The 20569-nt window shown below is 43.8% G+C and overlaps 1 protein-coding gene across 3 annotated transcripts; it reads left to right on the plus strand.

Moving 5' to 3' along the window:
• The first annotated feature begins 2886 nt into the window (after positions 1 to 2886).
• On the plus strand, positions 2887 to 19187 carry LOC137421663 (zinc finger and BTB domain-containing protein 7A-like). Of its 3 annotated transcripts, none has more exons than XM_068107933.2 (4): positions 2887 to 3155; positions 11471 to 11556; positions 11721 to 12935; positions 17914 to 19187. In XM_068107933.2, exons 3-4 carry the CDS (start codon positions 11817 to 11819, stop codon positions 18034 to 18036), a joined length of 1242 nt encoding a protein of 413 aa, XP_067964034.1. In that variant the 5' UTR covers positions 2887 to 3155; positions 11471 to 11556; positions 11721 to 11816; the 3' UTR covers positions 18037 to 19187. The 3 variants fall into 3 exon arrangements, with proteins under 3 accessions (XP_067964034.1, XP_067964035.1, XP_067964036.1); XM_068107934.2 differs by lacking the exon at positions 2887 to 3155 and adding an exon at positions 3216 to 3787; XM_068107935.2 differs by lacking the exon at positions 2887 to 3155 and adding an exon at positions 3634 to 3725.
• Positions 19188 to 20569: the final 1382 nt, after the last annotated feature.

The raw sequence follows: 20569 nt of genomic DNA on the forward strand, positions 1-20569 counted from the left end.
TAAAAAGTAGCCTATAACCACCAGAATTTTATGCTGATTCCGAATCTGTGTCTAAAACGTTTCTCCGGTGTGCAGTTCTTGGGTTATAAGCGGACATCCAGACAGACACACACACACACACACACACAGACACTCCTCCTTTATTTATATAGATATATAAATCGGGATTTAAATTTAATTCAAAAATTGATCCAGACGTCTATTCTCTTTCAAACATTCAAACTGACAGAGGTAGTTATTTATCACAGCATCTGTATAATTTTCACCCTTTTACTGAACTCCGTTTCGCCGTTATTTGGTGGAGCAAAAAGTCAATTGAGCTTTATAGATATTTCGATAGATAGATTCCATGACAGTAGGAACCTTTTAGAAGGACACGGAGGGAGCACACAAAATTATATTTGGTAATACCTCTCAAATTAATAGAAAAAAGATATAAAAGTACATGGAAGGACAACAACAACAACAACAACAACAACAACAACAACATCTTATAAGATATCATTTTCTCACGTGTTTCACTTCATTTTACATCATCATTGAGATTCACAGGTTGACTTACATTACACTACTCACAATAGGTTAGGGATATTGGCAGGTTCTTCGGTGTGGTTGATTTTGTGTATTAATTATGTTGAAAAAAGTTGTTGGTCCTAATTCTATGGTTATTAATGAGTGTGAAAAAACACAGCATTCTTGATTTCAATACCATAACCCTAACCCCTATAAAAAAAATAAACTCACTCCCACAATATCCCTAACTTATTGTGAGTAGTATATTTTGTGAAGTACAACATGTTTTCTTTTGATTAAACCCATCAGCAAAGTGAAGTATACTCGCCATCAGAGACTAGTATACTGGAAATGCCACAAGGAATAATTTATTAGAGACAATATGAACAGTCAGGCATCCAAAATGGACAGTTATACAGGGATGTGAAGTAGGCAATGAGTAAAGTACAAGAATGGGAAATAATTTAGGTTCATGGACAGACAGGCCTTGTCAATATGGAGTAATAAATCATGGCACATGGACAAAGTCAGTCATGTAGAAGGAAAGTGAGGTATATAGAGTTAGCAGTAAGTCAGGAATGTATAAAGACTGTCAGTCACCATGTAGCGTGGGGAGTGAAGCTGCATATAATGTCATAATGATATAGGTATATTATGTGTATGCAGTGGATCATCAGTCAACCATATAGATGGACAAACAATCAGACATAAAGCGGTCATTCAGTGATGTCAGAGGGCAATCTTACATGGAAAGGGATAGTCAGGCATGTAGATTGTGTTGAGCATGTAGTGGAACAGTTAAACATGTAAAGTTAGTGACAGGCATGTGGAGTGACAGACAGGCAGGTGGAGGGACAGTCAGGCATGTGGAAAGTGTTGAACATGTAAAGAGACAGTCAAGCATATACAGTGACAGTCAGGCCTGTACAGTGAGGGTCAGGAATGTACAGTTATAGTCAGGCTTGTATAGTGATGGTCAGGCATGTACAGTTATAGTCAGGCATGTACAGTGATGGTTAGGCATTTACAGTGATAATCAGGCATTTGCAGTGACACTCAGGCATATACAGTGATGGTTAGGCATGTACAGTGATAGTCAGGCATGTACAGTGCTAGTCGAATATGTACAGTACTAGTCAGGCATGTACAGTGATAGTCAGGCATGTACAGTGATAGTCAGGCATGTACAGTACCGGTCTGGCATGTACAGTTATAGTCAGGCTTGTACAGTGATGGTCAGGCATGTACCGTGCCGGTCAGGCATGTACAGTGACAGTCAGGTATGTAGTGACAGGCATGTACAGTGACAGTCAGGCATATACAGTGATGGCCAGGCCTGTACAGTGAGGGTCGGGAATGTACAGTGACGGTCAGGCATGTACAATTATAGTCAGGCATGTACAGTGACAGTCAGGCATGTACAGTGATGGTTAGGCATTTACAGTGATAATCAGGCATTTGCAGTGACACTCAGGCATATACAGTGATGGTTAGGCATGTACAGTGATAGTCAGGCATGTACAGTGATAGTCAGGCATGTACAGTGCTAGTCGAATATGTACAGTACTAGTCAGGCATGTACAGTGATAGTCAGGCATGTACAGTGATAGTCAGGCATGTACAGTACCGGTCTGGCATGTACAGTTATAGTCAGGCTTGTACAGTGATGGTCAGGCATGTACCGTGCCGGTCAGGCATGTACAGTGACAGTCAGGTATGTAGTGACAGGCATGTACAGTGACAGTCAGGCATATACAGTGATGGTCAGGCCTGTACAGTGAGGGTCGGGAATGTACAGTGACGGTCAGGCATGTACAATTATAGTCAGGCTTGTACAGTGACGGTCAGGCATGTACAGTGCCGGTCGGGCATGTACAGTGACAGTCAGGCATGTACAGTGATAGTCAGGCATTTACAGTGACACCCAGGTGTATACAGTGATGGTTAGGCATGTACAGTGATCAGACATGTACAGTGATAGTCAGCCATGTATGCCTACAGTGCTAGTCAGACATGTACAGTGCTAGTCAGGCATGTACAGTGATAGTCAGGCATGTACAATGATGGTCAGGCATGTACAGTGACGGTCAGGCATTTACAGTGACACGCAGGCATGTACAGTGCTAGTCTGACATGTACAGTGATAGTCAGACATGTAGGCTGCAGTGATAGTCAGGCTTGTACAGTGATAGTCAGACATGTACAGTGATAGTCAGGCATGTACAGCGACGGTCAGGCATGTAAAGAGATAGTCAATGATATGAGGAGTCAGCCAGCAATGTAAGTAAAGAGAGCAGTCAGCCATGTAAAGGGCCAGCTGGGAACGGCGAGGTCCACGGAGGCATACAGTGCACCAGTCGTATTCAGGCATTTAGAGAGGGCAAGCAGGCACACGTGATGAGGACATGAAGTAAGTCACGCGGATCGCTCGCCAGTCAGAGGGCCCGGGCAGTGGGCGAGAAGCGATTCTGGTGTGAAAATGGCCCCTCCCTGTGCCCCCGCCCCCCGCGGGCATCTCCCGCCAGTCGCCACCACCGCGCCCAGAGCCCGCCCGGGTGGGCATGGCAGGCAGAGACATCCGGGCCATCGCCGCTCCCCCGGGAAGGCAGCTTGGCGGGGCTGCGAGGTGGAAACAAGGCCAGGTACGCCTCACGCGCAATATTACCTACCAATGTTTCCTTTACATTACAATATTTATATAATATATTAAAATACAACTGTACTTGTACGAGCGCCGTGCCGTGCGTCCTGGGCACGGATCCTCGAACGCGGAACTACAATAAGCAAGCACGGGTAGGAGAGCTGGTTTCCACGCCGGTCTCGTACTCCGACACGGGCTCGCTGGTTTTGTTCGACCTCGTCCGCCAGAGACTCGTCCGACATGGTCCGGCCTTGATCCGGTCTATTTCCTCCTACCGTACCGGGAGGAAGCGCCTGTCCGACGGCGGCGCCTGCAGAGGGCGTCGGGCCCAGAGAGCCTCTTGGAACTGTCGACGTGATATAATATGGACCCCGGATGGTCATTGCACCTCCATGGTTGTTATGGTAACTGTTTCAGTTATGTGACTCCTCGAGCTCTGGTCACTGTCCAGTCTAAAAATGGTCGCTATCTCGAAGCTTCTCTTTGTCTGGTCTCCATAGTCCCAAGTCTGTCAAGCGGTGACCACGATCATTGCCTTTGGGTACCAGCCGAGTGCTACAACGCATTAAATGTGAGGAAACGACCCCATTGCCCCCCACCCACAGAGAACCCGCCATTCCCGCCATCACGCAGGTTTGTCATGTTAAGGCGACGGTCTAACTGCTCGTTAGTCGCACTGTACCTTTATATATACCTGTATACAGTATGTATTTACACATTTCCCCCTCTTATTTATATCCTTTGATCCTTTGGAACACGAGTGGACCCGATGGTTCATTGGTCTACTCAATGTAGGAACTCATGCTTGATGTATAATTGTGGTTCACGGCCTTGTAGCATACATACCTGCCTGCAGCAGTGCTTCAGCTTTCACCAATCCAGGTGTGTTTTGGCCAGAACGGGGTTATACGTTCGTTATAATTATTGCCAAAGATACAAATATTACGATTGTTGTTAATATTATTAGTATTAATTAATATATTCTTCGTTGCTATGTTATCATTATTTTTGTTATTTATTGTGTAATTATAATGCCATTCCGTGGAAGCACCTATTAAGCTGCTCTATACACCTTAACATGGTGTGCGTTTAGAAACATGGGAATTCTTCAGGATTATTTGGAGTTAATTATCCTATATATAATAAATTATTGGCACCCTTGCACTTTTTTCAAATAACTCACAATTGTCTCCAAAAACAAGTTGAAATTGATAAAAGTATTTGGTCTCCACAATTCTTTATTTCACTGTTAATATTACAGAACCTTTGTTTTTGATTCAGAACTTTATATATGATCAGACATAAAGCGGTCATTCAGTCAGACATAAAAGGCACAGCCGCCGTGCCTTTTAAATCAGAAAATGAAAAGAAATTGCATTGACAAAATTATTGACAACCTCGACTTAATATTTGGCAGCACAGAATTTGGACAAAATAACTGCAGTCAAGCGCTTCCTATAGCCATGAATGAGCTTCCTCCACCTCTCTCCAGGCAGTTTGGCCCACTCTTCTTGTGCAAATTGCTCCAGTTCTCCCAGATTTGAAGGGTGCCTTCTCCCAACTGCTGTTTTCAGATCTCCCCACAGGTGTTCAATGGGATTTAGATCTGGACTCATTGCTGGCCACTTCAGAACAGTTCAGAGTTTTGTCTTGAACCATTCCTGGGTACTTTTTGAAATGTGTCTGGGGTCACTGTCCTGCTGCAAGACCCATGACCTTCGACAGAGACCCAGCTTTCTGACACTGGGTTGAACATTGTGCTCCAAAATGCCTTGGTGATCTCCTGATTTCATGATACCATGCGCACATTCAAGGCACCCAGTACCAGAGACAGCGCGGCAACCCCAAAACATTACTGAACCTCCTCCATGTTTGACTGTAGGAAAGGTGTTCTTTTCTTTGAAGGCTTCATTTTGTTTTCTGTAAAAATAGAGATGATGATGTGCTTTACCAAAAACCTCTAATTTGGTCTCATCTATCCACAGGACATTCTCCCAGAAGGATTTTGGCTTGTTCAGGTGTGTTTTGGCAAACTCCAGTCTGGATTTCTTGTGTCTCTCAGCAGTGAACTCCTACCATAGAACCCCCTTTCATTGAGTTGGTGATGGATGGGGTGAGTTGAAACTATCGTACCTTGTGTTTGAAGGTCAGCTTGAATCTGTTTGGCAGTTGATCGAGGTGCTTTCTCCACCATTTGAACAATCCTTCGCTGCAATCTTCGATCAGGTTTTCTCTTGCGGCCACGTCCAGGGAGGTCGGCTACAGTGCCTTGGGCCTTAAACTTCCTGATACCATTGTGTACGGTGGACACAGGAACATCAAGGTCTCTGGAGATGGACTTGTAGCCTTGAGATTGTCCATGCTTGGCTACATTCTTGTGTCTGACCTCCTCAGACAATTCTCTTGTTTCGTTTCTATTCTCCATGCTCATTGAGGTACACACAGTGACACAAAACAGCAGAATGACTCCTTTTCTCTGTTCAAACTGGTTGAATGAGTGAATTTTATATTGCAGGCACCTGCAACTCACCCTAGGTGAGTTCAATTCCAAAGTAAAGTGCTGTTATTGTGAATCTAATTATTTCGAAGAACATCTAAAAGGTGCCAATAATATTGTCCAGGCCATTTTAGGATCTCTGTGTGGAATAAGCTAAGATTTAGTATTTTTTTCAGCTTTTTTTTGTTTTGTTCCACTGCCCACCGTTTAGAGCCCACCGTTTAGAGGCCATTTTTCCCCGCAAAGCGGGGGTTGGCCTTTTCGGGGACCGTGGTAGTTGTTGTTTTTTTTGGTCCCCTTTTTGAAGCAATGTTTTACGGCCGGATGCCCTTCCTGACGCCAACCCTTTTTGCCGCCTTCAACGACAAACAGGGAATTACCAGTGAACTGGTACTCAATTGGCCGACCTCGGAAGGATGACAGGCTGAGTCAACCCCCCTGGCATTAATTCGGCGATCGACCGAGATTCGAACCCAGGATCCTAGGACCATATGTGGATACCAAAATATTAATTTTTTTCAACAATATTCTGGAAGAAATGGTGCATTAATTGAAAAAAGTGCCATGGTGCCAATACTTTTTTCCACGACTGTATGTACACTACATGGCCAAAAGTATGCGGACACCACTTCTAATTAGTGGATTCGGCTGTTTCAGCCACACCTATTGCTGTCAGGTATATATAATCAAGCACACAGCCATGTAATCACCAGAGACAAACATTGGCAGTCGACTTGGCCATACTGAAGAGCTCAGTGACTTTCACCGTGGCACCCTCATATGATGCCACCTTTCCAACAAGTCAGTTCATCAAATTTCTGCCCTGCTAGAGCTGCCCCGTTCAACTGTAAGTGCTGTTATTGTGAAGTGGAAACGTCTAGGAGCAACAACAGCTCAGTCGCGAAGTAGTAGGCCACACAAGCTCACAGCACTGGATCGCCGAGTGCTTAAGCGCGTTGCGCTTAAAAATCGTCTGTCCTTGGTTTCAACACTCACTACCGAATTCCAAACTGTCTCTGGAAGCAACGTCAGCACAACAACTTTTCGTCGGGAGCTTCATGAAATTGGTTTCCATGGCTGAACAGCCGCACACAATCCTAAGATCACCATGCGCAATACCAAGCGTCGGCTGGAGTGGTGTAAAGGACCAACTCTATATTAATACCCATGATTTTGATATTAATACCCATTAATACCCATGGAATGAGATGTTCGACGAGCACATACGGGTGTGATGTTCGGGTGTCCACATACTTTTGGCCATGTTGTGTATATATTTATGTATATATATATAAAATTTCAAAACACACCTGGTCACAAGTGTGCCTCACTGACCGGGTCCTCAGTCGAGGTCCTCAGCATCATCCCGTTTCGGCCCTTCAACCTCGATACGGTCAGCTAAGGTGGGCCAGAAGGGGCACATTCGCCTCCACATGCAGCAGCTACATCTGGATGCGTACATACCCCCACCCCCAGCCAGTGAGAACACAGACTACAACAACAAAACCTGCAACAACAACAAAACAAATATATATGTATGTGTGTGTGTATATATGTTAGGGTGCATCAAACGCCCCATGATTTTCAAAAAGTTGTTGTATTTTAATGTCTATTCCCTCAAATGTTACACTTGTTGGTAGAAGTATGTATGCAAAAAATAGATGAAATCAGAGATGGTCCTGGGTGGCCACCGGCCACTTTTATATATTTAGGGCCATTTAGGGCCACAGCTAAACTACTTTACAAGATAATGTAAAATTAACTACAAGATAATGTAAAATTAACCATTATACCTATATACAAAAGTAAAGTCCTACTTTTACTAAATGCCTAATATCAAACAGTTAAAACAACCTTACATGTCAATGTAAAATTAACCAAAATCGTTCTTCATATTACAAAGTTGTAGTACAGTGTTGTAGTATTGTACTTTCATTGATTAAAAGTTTGAAAATGTATTAAGCACAACGCCAATGTCACTACTCCAACTTTGCTCGTTTCCGCAAATTTGGCCTCGCTTTGCGGTCACATTCAACCACTTGAAGAAGATTTTGGAAGTGGTCTTCTCTTCTTGCAGTTGAGACAAAATCAGTTGCGAGCTTTACTGTTCTCTCCGCAGGGTCATTCACAACATTAAGCCCATCCACAATGGACTTGGCTGCCTTGAAGTGCTCATTGTTCTGCCAAGTGTCAACATCCTCTGTTAGGAAGGTCATATCTAGGTGAAGAAGGTTTACTGTAAACCACGAGTCCTCGTTCACAAGATCAGCCAGGGTTGTCGCTTCTGTAATTTTTGGAAATGACGGTTTGCCATATCCAGAACCGTAGCGGTGTTTTGGAGTGCTTGGCATTTCATCTGGTTGTATGGCCAGTAACACATCTGCAAGGGCACGACGATCCTTTTGAGGAATTGCATTGCTGAACAGTGCCAAAACAACCAGTTCTAGGGTTAAATACCACAAATGTCTATCAAAGGCTTTCACAGCGCTGACTGAAATGGTTGAGTTGACAGCTTTATAGTTGAGCAGAGTCTTGTAAAAGCACAAATCAAACCATGGGGCATTTGAAGCAGACTGACATATGAGCCACCAATCACAATAAATATAAACAACAAAAACAACAAACTCCTTCAGTTTTTTCTGTTGATGTTGTGTTGTTACAGTTCCTCGAGGTAGTAGAGAAATTTGCTCTTCAAGTAGGCATATTTTGATGGAATAAAGAATCTTTGACATCCACCTTGCTTTATGCATGGCCCCTGGTCTGTGGAGTGTTCCTTGTTTTGTGACATCATCATCGAGGACTACCTGGCAGAGTTGTGCCATTTCCTTGTAGTCTTCCCTACAGTATGAAGCGCTTGTGCGGATTGTGCTTAAAACCTTGTTTTTGCAGGATAAAAGCAGCTGTTGTGCATAGTCATTGTACATGGAAATGTCAATTTTGGTTAAACTTTCATTCTTTGCATGCGATATGCGTTCCCAATTCTTCTGGAATTTTTGGAACAAAGATACTTCTGGAGACTTTGATGCCTCAATTTTGAGAACGTCAAACACATGATCCAGGATTACCTCTCCAACATGATGGCGACATGCACACCACAGAAGAGCACGGTCCAGTTTTGATTGAATGGTAACACAGGCAGCTGTAACGTGTCCAGTGTTTGATGCTGTTGTGTCAAAACATAAGTTGACAACTGATTGTTTGCACTTCCATGAATGTAGATACGTGTAAGTGTGCTCGGCAATGATGTCACCTGATGACCTATCACTTCCAGGAGGATATCTAGCCACCCCCAGTAGCTTTACATCAGTGGCATTCCCAACCAACACTGGCAATCTTTCTTCCTTGACATTCTTGTTTGTGAGCGTTGGTATCTGCTTGCCATCCCAGTGAAGTGTTGCAGCTGTTGGGGCGATCCAATTTTCTTGAATATCTTTGGCGATAGCACTTGTTATTGATCGTCGAGCCTTATCAGCAGTTGAGTACGACTTGGCCACACGACGTGGATCACCTCCTGCCTCTTGAATTACAGCTTTGGTGAGCGCAACCTGTTGAACAGGAGTTATGTTTAGTCGAGTAGCAACAGACACAACTGAATGTCTTTTCAGAATATCATGAGGAATAAAGGCAGATGTACCTGCATATGTTGATCTGTGGTGACTACGCTTCCTTTGAAACTCTGGAATCGCCTCTTCTTCAGTTTCTTCCAAGCTATCTGCAGAGTCACTATCATCAGAGCATACAGAACTAATTGTCATCTCTTGTACACTGGATGATTCATGACGTTCTCGTCTTGAAGCTTCCGCTAAGAGGCGTTTTTCTTTTCTATGATCTTTATCAACTTTCTTCTTGTCAACACCACCAAATGAGGCTACTCTGTCAGATTTCATTGACTCTAAAAATACTCTATCTTCCTCATTCTTAATGTTTGTCATTGCATCTTTTGTCCATACACCAAAGGTCTTATCAAGACGTTCATTCATGGTTTGCAACTTAGCCAAAGTGCTTGGAGATTCTCGGCGAGAAACAGGTATTTGACGCAATTTGTTATTGTCATTAAGAAGGTCAAGTATTAGTTTGCAGCATTGATGGTCTGAAAGCATAGGAATATTTGCTTTAGTGTAGAATTTTTTCAGCTGGATAAGGACGATGCTGGCAGATTTCCATTTCAGTGGCTGAGTTTGTTTGCCTTCACATATTTCTTTCTGGATGTACCACATCACGCATCGAAGAACCTGCCGGCAAGTTGGGAGGCGGACTCCTGTCAATGTACCATCTGCTTCTGTAAAAGCATTGCCAAGACCAAAAATGGCACTTGCTAATCTGGTCTTCTTATCTGCCATCTGAAAGAAAATAAAGGATATTATTAGACTACTAGTATGGGACCCACGATTAGACCTCCGATTTCATTCATGTAAAAATACAAACTAATTATCAAACCATCGTTTTTTGCATAAAATTGTTATATTTGTATTCCTCTCATCAAGACCTTCAATTTGATACCAAACATGACTAGGTTTGGGTGTAAAATAACAAAATCAAACATTTTTACATAGTGCGGCCCCGAAAATGGCCCTAAATATATAAAAGTGGCCGGTGGCCACCCAGGACCACCTCTGATTTCATTTATTTTTTGCATACATACTTCTACCAACAAGTGTAACATTTGAGAGAATAGACATTAAAATCCAAGAACCTAAGGGCGTTTGATGCACCCTAATATATGTATGTATGTATATATATGTATATATGTTATGTTATGGGTGTTAACGAATATATGTTATGGGTTGTCAGGATAGACTACAATTATGCACACTCACCACTGATCTGTCTCGACTATAGCCTGAGTTTGAATCCCGATCCAGCTATAAACTGTCACGCTGGTGTTTCGCAGGCAAAGGATGCATCAATGTGTGTGCTGTCCCTCGGATGGACTTTAAACTCAGTGTCCCTTCGGCTAGTATTAGTTTGTGGATGATAAATAAAAAAACGTCTCATGAAGAGTCTGCAAGTTATCACCTTCACCTTGAACAAATTGCAAATTCCTGCTCTAATCATCTTCAGTTGTCCATTAGGCCTGGTGGGCCAGTTTGAAAAAGACGAATGGAGGTGTGTGTGTGTGTGTGTGTGTGTGTGTGTGTGTGTGTGTGTGTGTGTGTGTGTGTGTGTGTGTGTGTGTGTACGTGTGTGTGTATGTGTGTGTACGTGTGTGCATGTGTGTGCATGTGTGTGCATGGGTGGGTTTCAGGATGGAACAGAGAGCTACCAGTGCACATTATGCATGTCTTGTTGTGCTTTTTTGCCCTGTCTTGGACTATTGTGTCTCTTACTTACTTTATACACAGTTAAGTTGTATGTATATATTAAAACAAAATGTACAAGAGCTATTTATTTTCATGATTGTCTTAGTTTTTTTTTTTAATACTTCTTTTTTCTTTTTTTTACCACTTGCGCCCTAGGTTTTTTCCGCGTGGTAGACAGGTTTCATGAACAGAGAAACGGACTTTCATATTTTCCACAAACGTACTCTTATCCAATCATCTTTCCATTGCTTGTGGTACAAACCATACCCTGAGCATTGTTGTCATTTGCGGCCATATGGGAATGCATGAAAAGCAGTCCTCAACTGATAATGCATCGGGCACGGTGGCTTCCTTTAATCGTACAAAATCACATGACATATTTTGCAGAACATATTTGTCATATTGTGAGCAATAAGTTTACTCTTGCAATTTGCATCGTATTCCATTTACTTACATCGGTTTTGAATGTCCAACTGAATTGTTCACTACCTTTTGTTCTCCCATGTGTTTCTTTCCCAGGTGCTGAACCTGACTTGAGGATTACCGGTTACCATTTCTCTCCTCCAGTAGCAACGGCAAGACCACAGATCACAGCGATTGTTTCGGTAATGGTTGCCAGCAACATCAATGCTTCGTTTACTTTTTAAATTTCGATGTGCTTTCCTTGCTTCATATTGATTTCAGGAGATTAATAGTTGTGAGTTTTCCTTGTTTTTGGTAGTTATTAACTTTGCCACCACTGTGTTTTCTGCATTATGGTTCCTTGCAGGTGTTATTTCCTTCCTACGCCTCTCCTGTCATGTGACCGGATCCCAGTCTCTGGGTACAGGAAGTGGTAGAAGCTCCACGTGGTGGCTGTGCTGTCATGGCGGTTGTTGACAACGGTCTCATTGGCATCCCATTCCCCGAACATGGAAACAACATGCTGTGCAGCCTCAATGAGCAACGGCAAGCAGGGTTGCTCTGTGATGGCATAGTCGTGTGTGCGGGCGGACAGGAGTTTCCGATCCACCGGGCTCTACTTGCCTCTTGCAGTGGATTTTTTCGCCGTGCCTTCACAGATGAGATGCTTCCTCGTACACGCATGCACATCGATGGCATTTGCTCAGACACTTTCGCAGCACTCCTCGAGTTTGTCTACACGGCCACTGTTACGGTCAGCCCAAACTCCCTCCGGCGCCTTCTCGATGCAGCACGCTTCCTGGAATTCACTCAGGTGGCCGAGGTCTGTGCCGACGTTCTACGGGAGTCAGGGGAGGCTTTGCGCAACTCCCAGATCCCATCCCCTGATTCGGACTGCTCCGGTAATGTCCCTTCCCAGAAATATTGGTCCTGCAATGGTAGCAGTTCAGGGAGAGCCTCTCCAGACAACAGTGAAGTTTCAAATGTCCAAGGGCGAGCTTTGGAAGGCCCAGAGGCACAGCAAGAAGCACATGAAATAGAATACTCTCTTAAAGATGACAATGTGGATGAAGAGAGTTCTGCAGCAAATGTTTCTGGGATGGTTGTGGGTGGAAAGCATTTGCATTTTGGCACTCCACATGGAGAAAAACAAGACGATGATGCTGCTGACCACTTGTTCTCACCCACCTACAATTATCTGCAGCCGGAGAGGCACGAATTTGATTGCCATCGGACACATGTAAAAAATGGTGCTGCAGTTATAGACTTAAGCCGTGCCCACTTTGGCTTATTTCATAGTGACGAAGGACGCAATTTGGAATCGACTGTGGAAAAAAGTGGGCCTTTTATGGAGGGCCTACAAGCAGACCACAGGCACACTGGCTTGACGACACACGGATGGGGATACCTGTCCACACCCCCCGATAGCTTGAGGAGACCTCGTTCCCGCCAAGCTTTCCAGCAATGTCCAATTTGTCACAAGGTCATCCGGGGAGCTGGCAAGCTGCCCCGTCACATCCGAACACACACGGGAGAACGCCCTTACGCCTGTCCACGCTGCAGTGTGCGTTTCACCAGGCAAGTGTCGTGAAGGTCCCCAGAATTATCAGGCCAACGTGGATGTTCCCCTCTTCGTTTGTCATTGCATCATCATTGCATCCCTTCATCATGCTTCCTTTTCCTAAACACCGTAACAGTCTTGAGAACAAGTTTGCTTTACGAGTGGCAAATTTTTACTTGCCTCTGCACTCATGCCGCCTCATGCCTCCAAGACTTTCATTGGAACACGTTTTTCCACTTCTGCCCGATTGTTTTGCACATACCAAAACTTTTACACTGTGAGGATTGTAGTGGGGGCTAACGTTAGGACTTGTTTATGTGAATTATTCATTTTCCTGCTGTCCCTTTTTCAAATTGTTAATTTGTATGCAGCCTGTGGTTGCTGGTTGCATCATTGCTGGGAGCACGTCTGCACCGCTGATGCAGTTCCCCCTGTTTCTAGTAAGCTTGTACTCGTTTTGCCGACCTCGGAAGGATGACAGGCTCAGTCAACCCACCTGGTGTTATTTAACGGAGCGACAGGGGCTCAAATGCAATAGCCTAAGATCTTAAGCCAGCCACCTTAGCCGTTAAGCCAACAATAGTCGTCCGTTTTTCAAGTGGCCTACAGCTTTCAGTCAAACTCGGATAGATACAAATTGTGGATTTGATGCCACACAGCTGTCAATGTATGATTGCAGGAACCTCAAGCAACTTCAACCACTTATTAAGGTTTGCCCTATTTTCTTGCACATTTACTTTGATAGCTGAGCCATCGGTCCTGAATATATCTCCTTGGTATCTTGATTGCACGACTGAACATTCCGTCCACTAGAAGTCCTCTTGTGCTGACTGTAATTTGCGTTTAAAGGAAGACTCCAGACCCCAAAAAAATTTAAATTATTTAAATCTTTAGAATTAGGTAATGTTTAATTTTTAAAAGGAAAAAAAAATTCGACGTTAAATTAGTCGTAAAATGCGTTTTTAAAAAGGCACGATTAAAAAAAAAAAGCTAGTTCTGGAATCCTTGTGACGTCACTGTGACGTCACACGAGGTATAGATCTCAGCTGATCGCGGTGCACACAGTGCATAAACATGGCAGACATAGCAGAAGAAGAAGTTTCTGACTCCGAATCGCTCGATATTTCCTCCGATCTGTCGGACTTTTCAGCCGATGAATACGTATCAGAGGCTGAGGAAAGTATTGTAGAAGAATTTGATATAGAACGGAGAGAATTTGGTGTTCAACCATATCAGTTTGAGCCGGAATACGCCGAGGAAGATCCAGAGGCCAATATGGAGGTCGAAGTGGAAAACGACGAAGATGATGCTGAACGGCTCGCAGATTTAGATTACTGGTACGTGTTGGGCTAGCCTACTTGTTGATAGTTTCGGTTAAATATGCGAGGAATATTTATATCAAGCGAGTGTTATTGCAGTAGTGACTTTGTTTGATCGATAAAACGGTAAAAACCTGATCGCCTTGTGCCTGTATCATGGCGTAGCCACAGACACGCAGGCTGCAGCCTGAGTGTAGTGTACAAATGCACTCGTCACTGTACGTCGGCGTTTCGTAGAATTTTGGCCAATTTATTTATATTTATGGCAGGCATGTTCCGCTAGACCCCGAAATAAGTCGATACATAAACAATTATGCTCGCATCCCAGGGAGGGGAGGGGGGGAGGATAGCCCACATTTTATACATGACACAAACGTCATTTACGATTTAGTGTCGGCCTAGGCCTATGCATTGCAGTTGTCTTTGGAGAAACACAGTGACAGTACACTCGCATTCGAGCCTGTGTTTATGATTATAATACCATTGTTTTTCTTGAATGAAAGGGGGGTTCATAATCTCTCAATTTATGGTTGCGTACATACTTTAAAGGGGCTCTTCAATCATGAAACGTTGTTTTCACTTTACATGCAAATATTGGTATAAACCAGCAAAATAAATTGGCTACCTATTATACATTATATTTTGTTTCTCGGACTGCACTCCTAGTACTAACATAGTGCCCAGCCAAATGTTATGGCCCTTTAGGCCACTTCCTCGCCCTCGTCGACTTGGTAGGACCTTTCCATCATGCTCGAGTTCGTCGGACAAACCTCTTCCAAGTGTTATTACTGGCAACATCCTTCGGGAATTCATGCAGTGTTCGCACAAAAGGCTCCGAGACCTTGCTGCACCCATACAAAACACAACTATAAACCATTTAGAATCCGATATGCAGGACAATATAAACCATTTGTAAAGTATTTCCGGCTTCCCCGATCACCTCGTGTGACGTCATACTGTGCACGGGCACGTGGTCTAAGATTTGCAGAAGCGTTTTCATCGATGGTCTATTATATTGATGCATTTAAGGTCGGATTATAAGGAAACGACTTCGCGGGTTGATTTTTTTTTTAGATGATGTTGTTATGTACTGATCAAAGATTATGTAGAAGCATTTAACTAAAAAAAAAATTTGGGGTCTGGAGTCTTCCTTTAAAGTTAACGTTTCTGATGTCGGAACTATTTTATAATGCGTAGGCTAATGTCTGTTTGTACGCTTGTTGAAGAGCTGGCAGGATAACCCAGAGGTACGAACACTCGCTTCAAATCTGTCTAGCCTGGGTTTGAATCCCATCCAAGCTGTCAACTATCATTCCGGCGTTTCACAGGCAGCGTCATTCATCAATGCGAGTGCCGTTAAACGGGAATCCTGTCTGCTAGCATTCGTTAGTGGACGTTAAAGATTCCATGAAGTCCTTCATGAAGAGTAGGCGAACTATTGCCGGTGTTCTGGCCAAATTGCAAATTCATCCCGTAACCTACAGGGGGCACTGCATCAGTGGTACCTTCCCACTCCCAGCATGGATACAAACCAGTTTCTACATTTTCACGATGCTTCCGTTACAGGAACATGTAGGTTTATGCGCAGGTGACCATACAGTACCGCACATTCTGATTACGACTTATTTGTGTTTCACAATCTATTCTTACACCTTCGTTTGGGCAAAGCCTCAAATCGATATCTCATTAGCATCCACGTATAGTATAAACCGTTTATTTAATTTGATTTATGAATTTTGCTCTTGCTTGAGCCCCAATATTCGTGGAGTTAGAATGTCTCATCCACAGTCTTGCTGTTTACTCAGGTGTAGGTGGTTGTGGGCAGCAAAGTAAATCTCTATTGCAATGTCAACTTTGTAGCTGGATTTTATGCCTTGTAATGGGACAATAGGATAAATTGGTATCATGTTCCTGAATTACAAGGAAATTAGTGGAAAATATACAAACAGAGTAAACCGGACCTGAGCATGGGCTTCGAGCCATGAGCTATATGTGCTCCTGGAAGGAAACCTGACAAACAAGGCGACTTCAAACAGGTCAACTTTTGATAACAACTATCTTGTTCCCGAAATTGGATTTGTGGAAGGTATATTGTAGTGACTCTTCTTAAGAAAGACATTTGTTAGTCGATTGTGGACGATGAGCACTTCTTGCAAATTTGCAAAGCGAAGCTTCTTTGGAAGAGATTGGTGGGCAGAAGGTGCTTATCTGGGACCGCTGACAGCGTTTTGGGAAGTTGGAATTTGCATGGTCGCAGGGAAAAAGAAATGTTCTGAAAGGAACAGCTGAGAATATTTCCTGGGAAGGCAACGGCAAACCACCCAGCGTAAGCTTTGCCGAGAGACTGTGAGCATGGTACATTGGTGGTGATGAGGGCATTTCGCTTCTTTCTTGTTTGTCACCAATTGATACCTTCGTGTCGACATTACTTTAAGTCCCTTGGAATTTCAATGCAAGAGGAGGCCATTATGTCCGCCAAAGCCTGCGCAACGGTTGCCAACATATGGCTATTTAGCTGTGCCCTGTCCTTAAATGCTGAGCATCAAGCAAGGAAGCAGCAGTTCCATTTTTCGCTCACCTGGAACTAAGTTCAGGGGAGCTTATGCGATGGCGAGTCGTCCGTAAACACTTGAAACTTCTCCGAAACCGCTTAACGGATTGCGACCATTTGGCACAAATTATATTTGTTGTGTTGTGACTGAAGTTTGTTTACGGTATTTTAAAAAATCACGTTCTAAGGGGGTTTACCGGGGGTCAAAGTGGGTCCAGGTTTCACCCCTAAAATAGGAATTTGCTTTTTCCTCTGAAACTACACACACTATTTAGATGAAACTTCACCACAACCTTCATCACCCAAGCTGTACCAAAGTTTGTTCAAGGCATTTTAAAAAATCTGCCCCTTTAGGGGTTTATGGGGGGGGGGGGTTCCCCCCAAAATAGGTATTTGCAATTCTGATGAAACTTTACCACAACCTTAATCACCCGTATTGTACCAAAGTTTGCTCCTGGCATTTAAAAAATTGGGGTATAAGGTGGTCTATGGTGGGGACTTGCCCCCCCCCCCCCCAAAAAAAAATAGGTATTTGCTTTTTTCTCAGAATCAACACACACAATTTCGATTAAACTTCACCGCAACCTTCATCATCCGTGATGTAACAATGTTTGTTCAAGACATTAAAAAAATTGTGGTCTGAGGAGGTACACGGGGCGTGGTGGTGGGGGGGGGGGTGGGGGGGGGTGGAGTTGCCCCCCAAAATAGGTATTTTTGGGGGTTTGTTTGTTTAAAGTCTTATGATTATGTTAGTATGATTCTTCATGCTGCCCTGTCTTCTAGAAACCATTCAAATTGGTTTAAAATACCTTTAGTCAGTGCAGTATACTGTTTATTCTACCAGGTGAGCAACAGGGGTATTTCCCCTTTGTTTAAAGTCTTTGTGATGACTCGGCCGAGGTTGAAGCACCCACCTCCCAAACTAACAGCGGACACTCATAACCACGATGGCTCCGAGCCTGGTTTCCCACTTTCCCTCTCTTGATCTTTGTTAAAATCCTTCAGTTCAAACCAAATAACCACAATTTTTTTGAAAGAACAGTGGAATGTTTCCTGATAGGAGGCTTTTTACCTTTTGCTAACATGACTGTTTTGCTTCTTTCTGGGGGTTTTTTTTTCTTTCAGGCAGGACAAGTTGAAGCTGCATTTAAAGAAGCAGGACTGCGAAAGGCCGACTCACAGACGACACAGCGCGCAGAAGCAGGCAACGGTGTGCCCAACGGAAAAGTCGATAACTACCGACATGCTGTAAAAAGGTCTTCCCGAGTTGCTTCCCGAATTGATCTCCAAACATAGCGATGGCGACGCGCTTTCTGGCACCGGCAGTCACCTCTCGTAACCTTAAAGCAGGACCACGAGCAATGGTTGTTGTCGGTGCACATGTACATGGGTTAATCGCTATCTCCGTCCAACGTTTGCCTCCATTCTTGGTTAGGATTTTGATATGCAGATGCTTGGGCTTGTTGGCAGCGAGGCTGCCAACGTCGGTTTCAAATTCAAATGCCTATGCTTCGAAGTCTGTTGCACTGATTTTTAATTATTATAATAATTGTTATTGTTATTATTATTAATATTCCTCCTCTGGATTCTAACCAAAGTGGTTAATTCCGTTCCTACTTGTACACCGGTGCACCCTGACCACGTGCACACACCATGTATCCGTTCCTTATTTTTCAAGCGTATTTATTCTCCTTACTCTAGCTTTACATGTTCTGTGGATGCATTCCAGTGTGACGTCATAGACGTCGAACTTTTCGCGCGCGGGCGAGGTGGGAGCTTCGCGACGACGGTTGCCGGGTGGCACGGGTGGCACACGAGCCCGCAGCACCGAATCCATGAAATAATTCAAAACACAAACAACAAGTAGGCTTCCACAACAGGAATGTGTTCGCTCGGTCTTGGTGTAAACATACTGTTTGTTCTGTTCATCGTTCTGGAAGTGAAGCGCTGCGGCCTAGTTGGGCGGCCTAGTTGGATTAGATGGTTACTGTTGAAATTTTGTATTTGCACTGAAAATAAATTCCAGACGATGCTGCAATTTTTGATAAAGTGACTTTAATGGCTTTGCTTGATTTATATTTTGCACTCTTGGTATATCCGACGCAGTACAATCATGACTGTAACTTGAAATGGTCTCTATGCAACATTTTTCGAAGAATATGTTGGAATAGAGATGAACGTGTGCTTGCATTTTGAACTGTTGTGATTTGTGGGTAGTTTACAATGTATGTATATATGGTGGAAATATGTTCTTAATGCTGGGACGTCGTTAAGGTTTTCTAAGATGCTCTGGTGAGCGGGGGGGAGGGGAGGGAGGTTCAAATCCCAATGTCTGGCGTCATGTTTTCTTCCTGTTCTCGACTCAACGTCGTTTGTCGCGACAATAAATACAGAAGGATGTGATCTTTTGTTGATTGTGAGTTTGCTGTTGTAATTATGCTCATGCATGTTACCACACTTGATACACTCACACTTCACACACACACACATACTTGGCACATACGCACACACACACACACACACACACACCCTACGTACACACACACATACACCCTATGCACACACACACAGACACCCCCCCCCCCCCCACACACACACACACACCCTACGTACACACACACATACACCCTATGCACACACACACAGACACCCTGCACACACACACACACCCTACGTACACACACATACACCCTACGCACACAGACGCCCTACACACACACACACACACACCACACATGCATACACACTTCGCACACACACATGCATTTCACACACATATACACAAACGCGTGCTCTCTCACACACACATTTGGCACACACACATACACTTGGCACACGCACACACACACACACTCGGCACACACACTCGCACACACACTTGGCACACACACACACACACTATTGGCACACTCACACACACACTCGCACACACACACACTTGGCACACAAACACACACTCTTGGCACACATACACACACGGCACATACACACTTGGCGCGCGCACACACACACACACACACATCTCGTTTTTTTCATTTCTGTTCCTTACAATTCTATCCCTCTCTTTCATTCACACACACACACACACACACACACACACACACACACACACACACACACTCTTAATTAATTGTACAGTATCGGTTGTTCCTAAACTTAAATAATTTAAAGGATTGTTGTAAATGATGTTAATTTTACAACATCCCATATTCAAATTTAAATTGTAAACACACACACACACACACACACACACACACTGATGAGTGAGAAGAACCGAGGCAATTATAAGGGGTTGAGATAAACAAAAATGTACATCTCATTGATTGGTCGTTGCTCTGTGGGGAACGGGATGGACGCAGGAGGAAAATCTACGGACCATCTATTTATTACGTATGCAAACTGGATTGTAGATCTCCGTCACCCCCACCCTCAATTATTTATATCCAGTTAATCCCATCTTATGCAAACAAACATACTTTCTTCCCTTGTGACACTTCTCGAAATAAGTCCATCATATTTCGATGCATTTTTCCCTTCGTATCAACACCTGCCTCATGTATACAGTTTTGTCGTTCACCTGCGTGAAGGGCTGGCAGGATGGCCTGGAGGTGCACACCTCTAAGGTGTCTGACATGCTACAAACTGTCATCCTGCTGTTTCACATGCTGGTGATTCATCAATGTTTGTGCCGTCCTTCTCATGGACATTAAACTGGCACTGTCTGCTAACATCAGTTGGTGGATGTTAAGGACTTCACGGTATCCTTCGGAAAGAGCAGGCGAGTT

This window comes from Myxine glutinosa, chromosome 2, assembly GCF_964187855.1.
Source record: "Myxine glutinosa chromosome 2, kmMyxGlut1.1, whole genome shotgun sequence".
In the NCBI taxonomy this organism is placed as follows: domain Eukaryota; kingdom Metazoa; phylum Chordata; class Myxini; order Myxiniformes; family Myxinidae; genus Myxine; species Myxine glutinosa.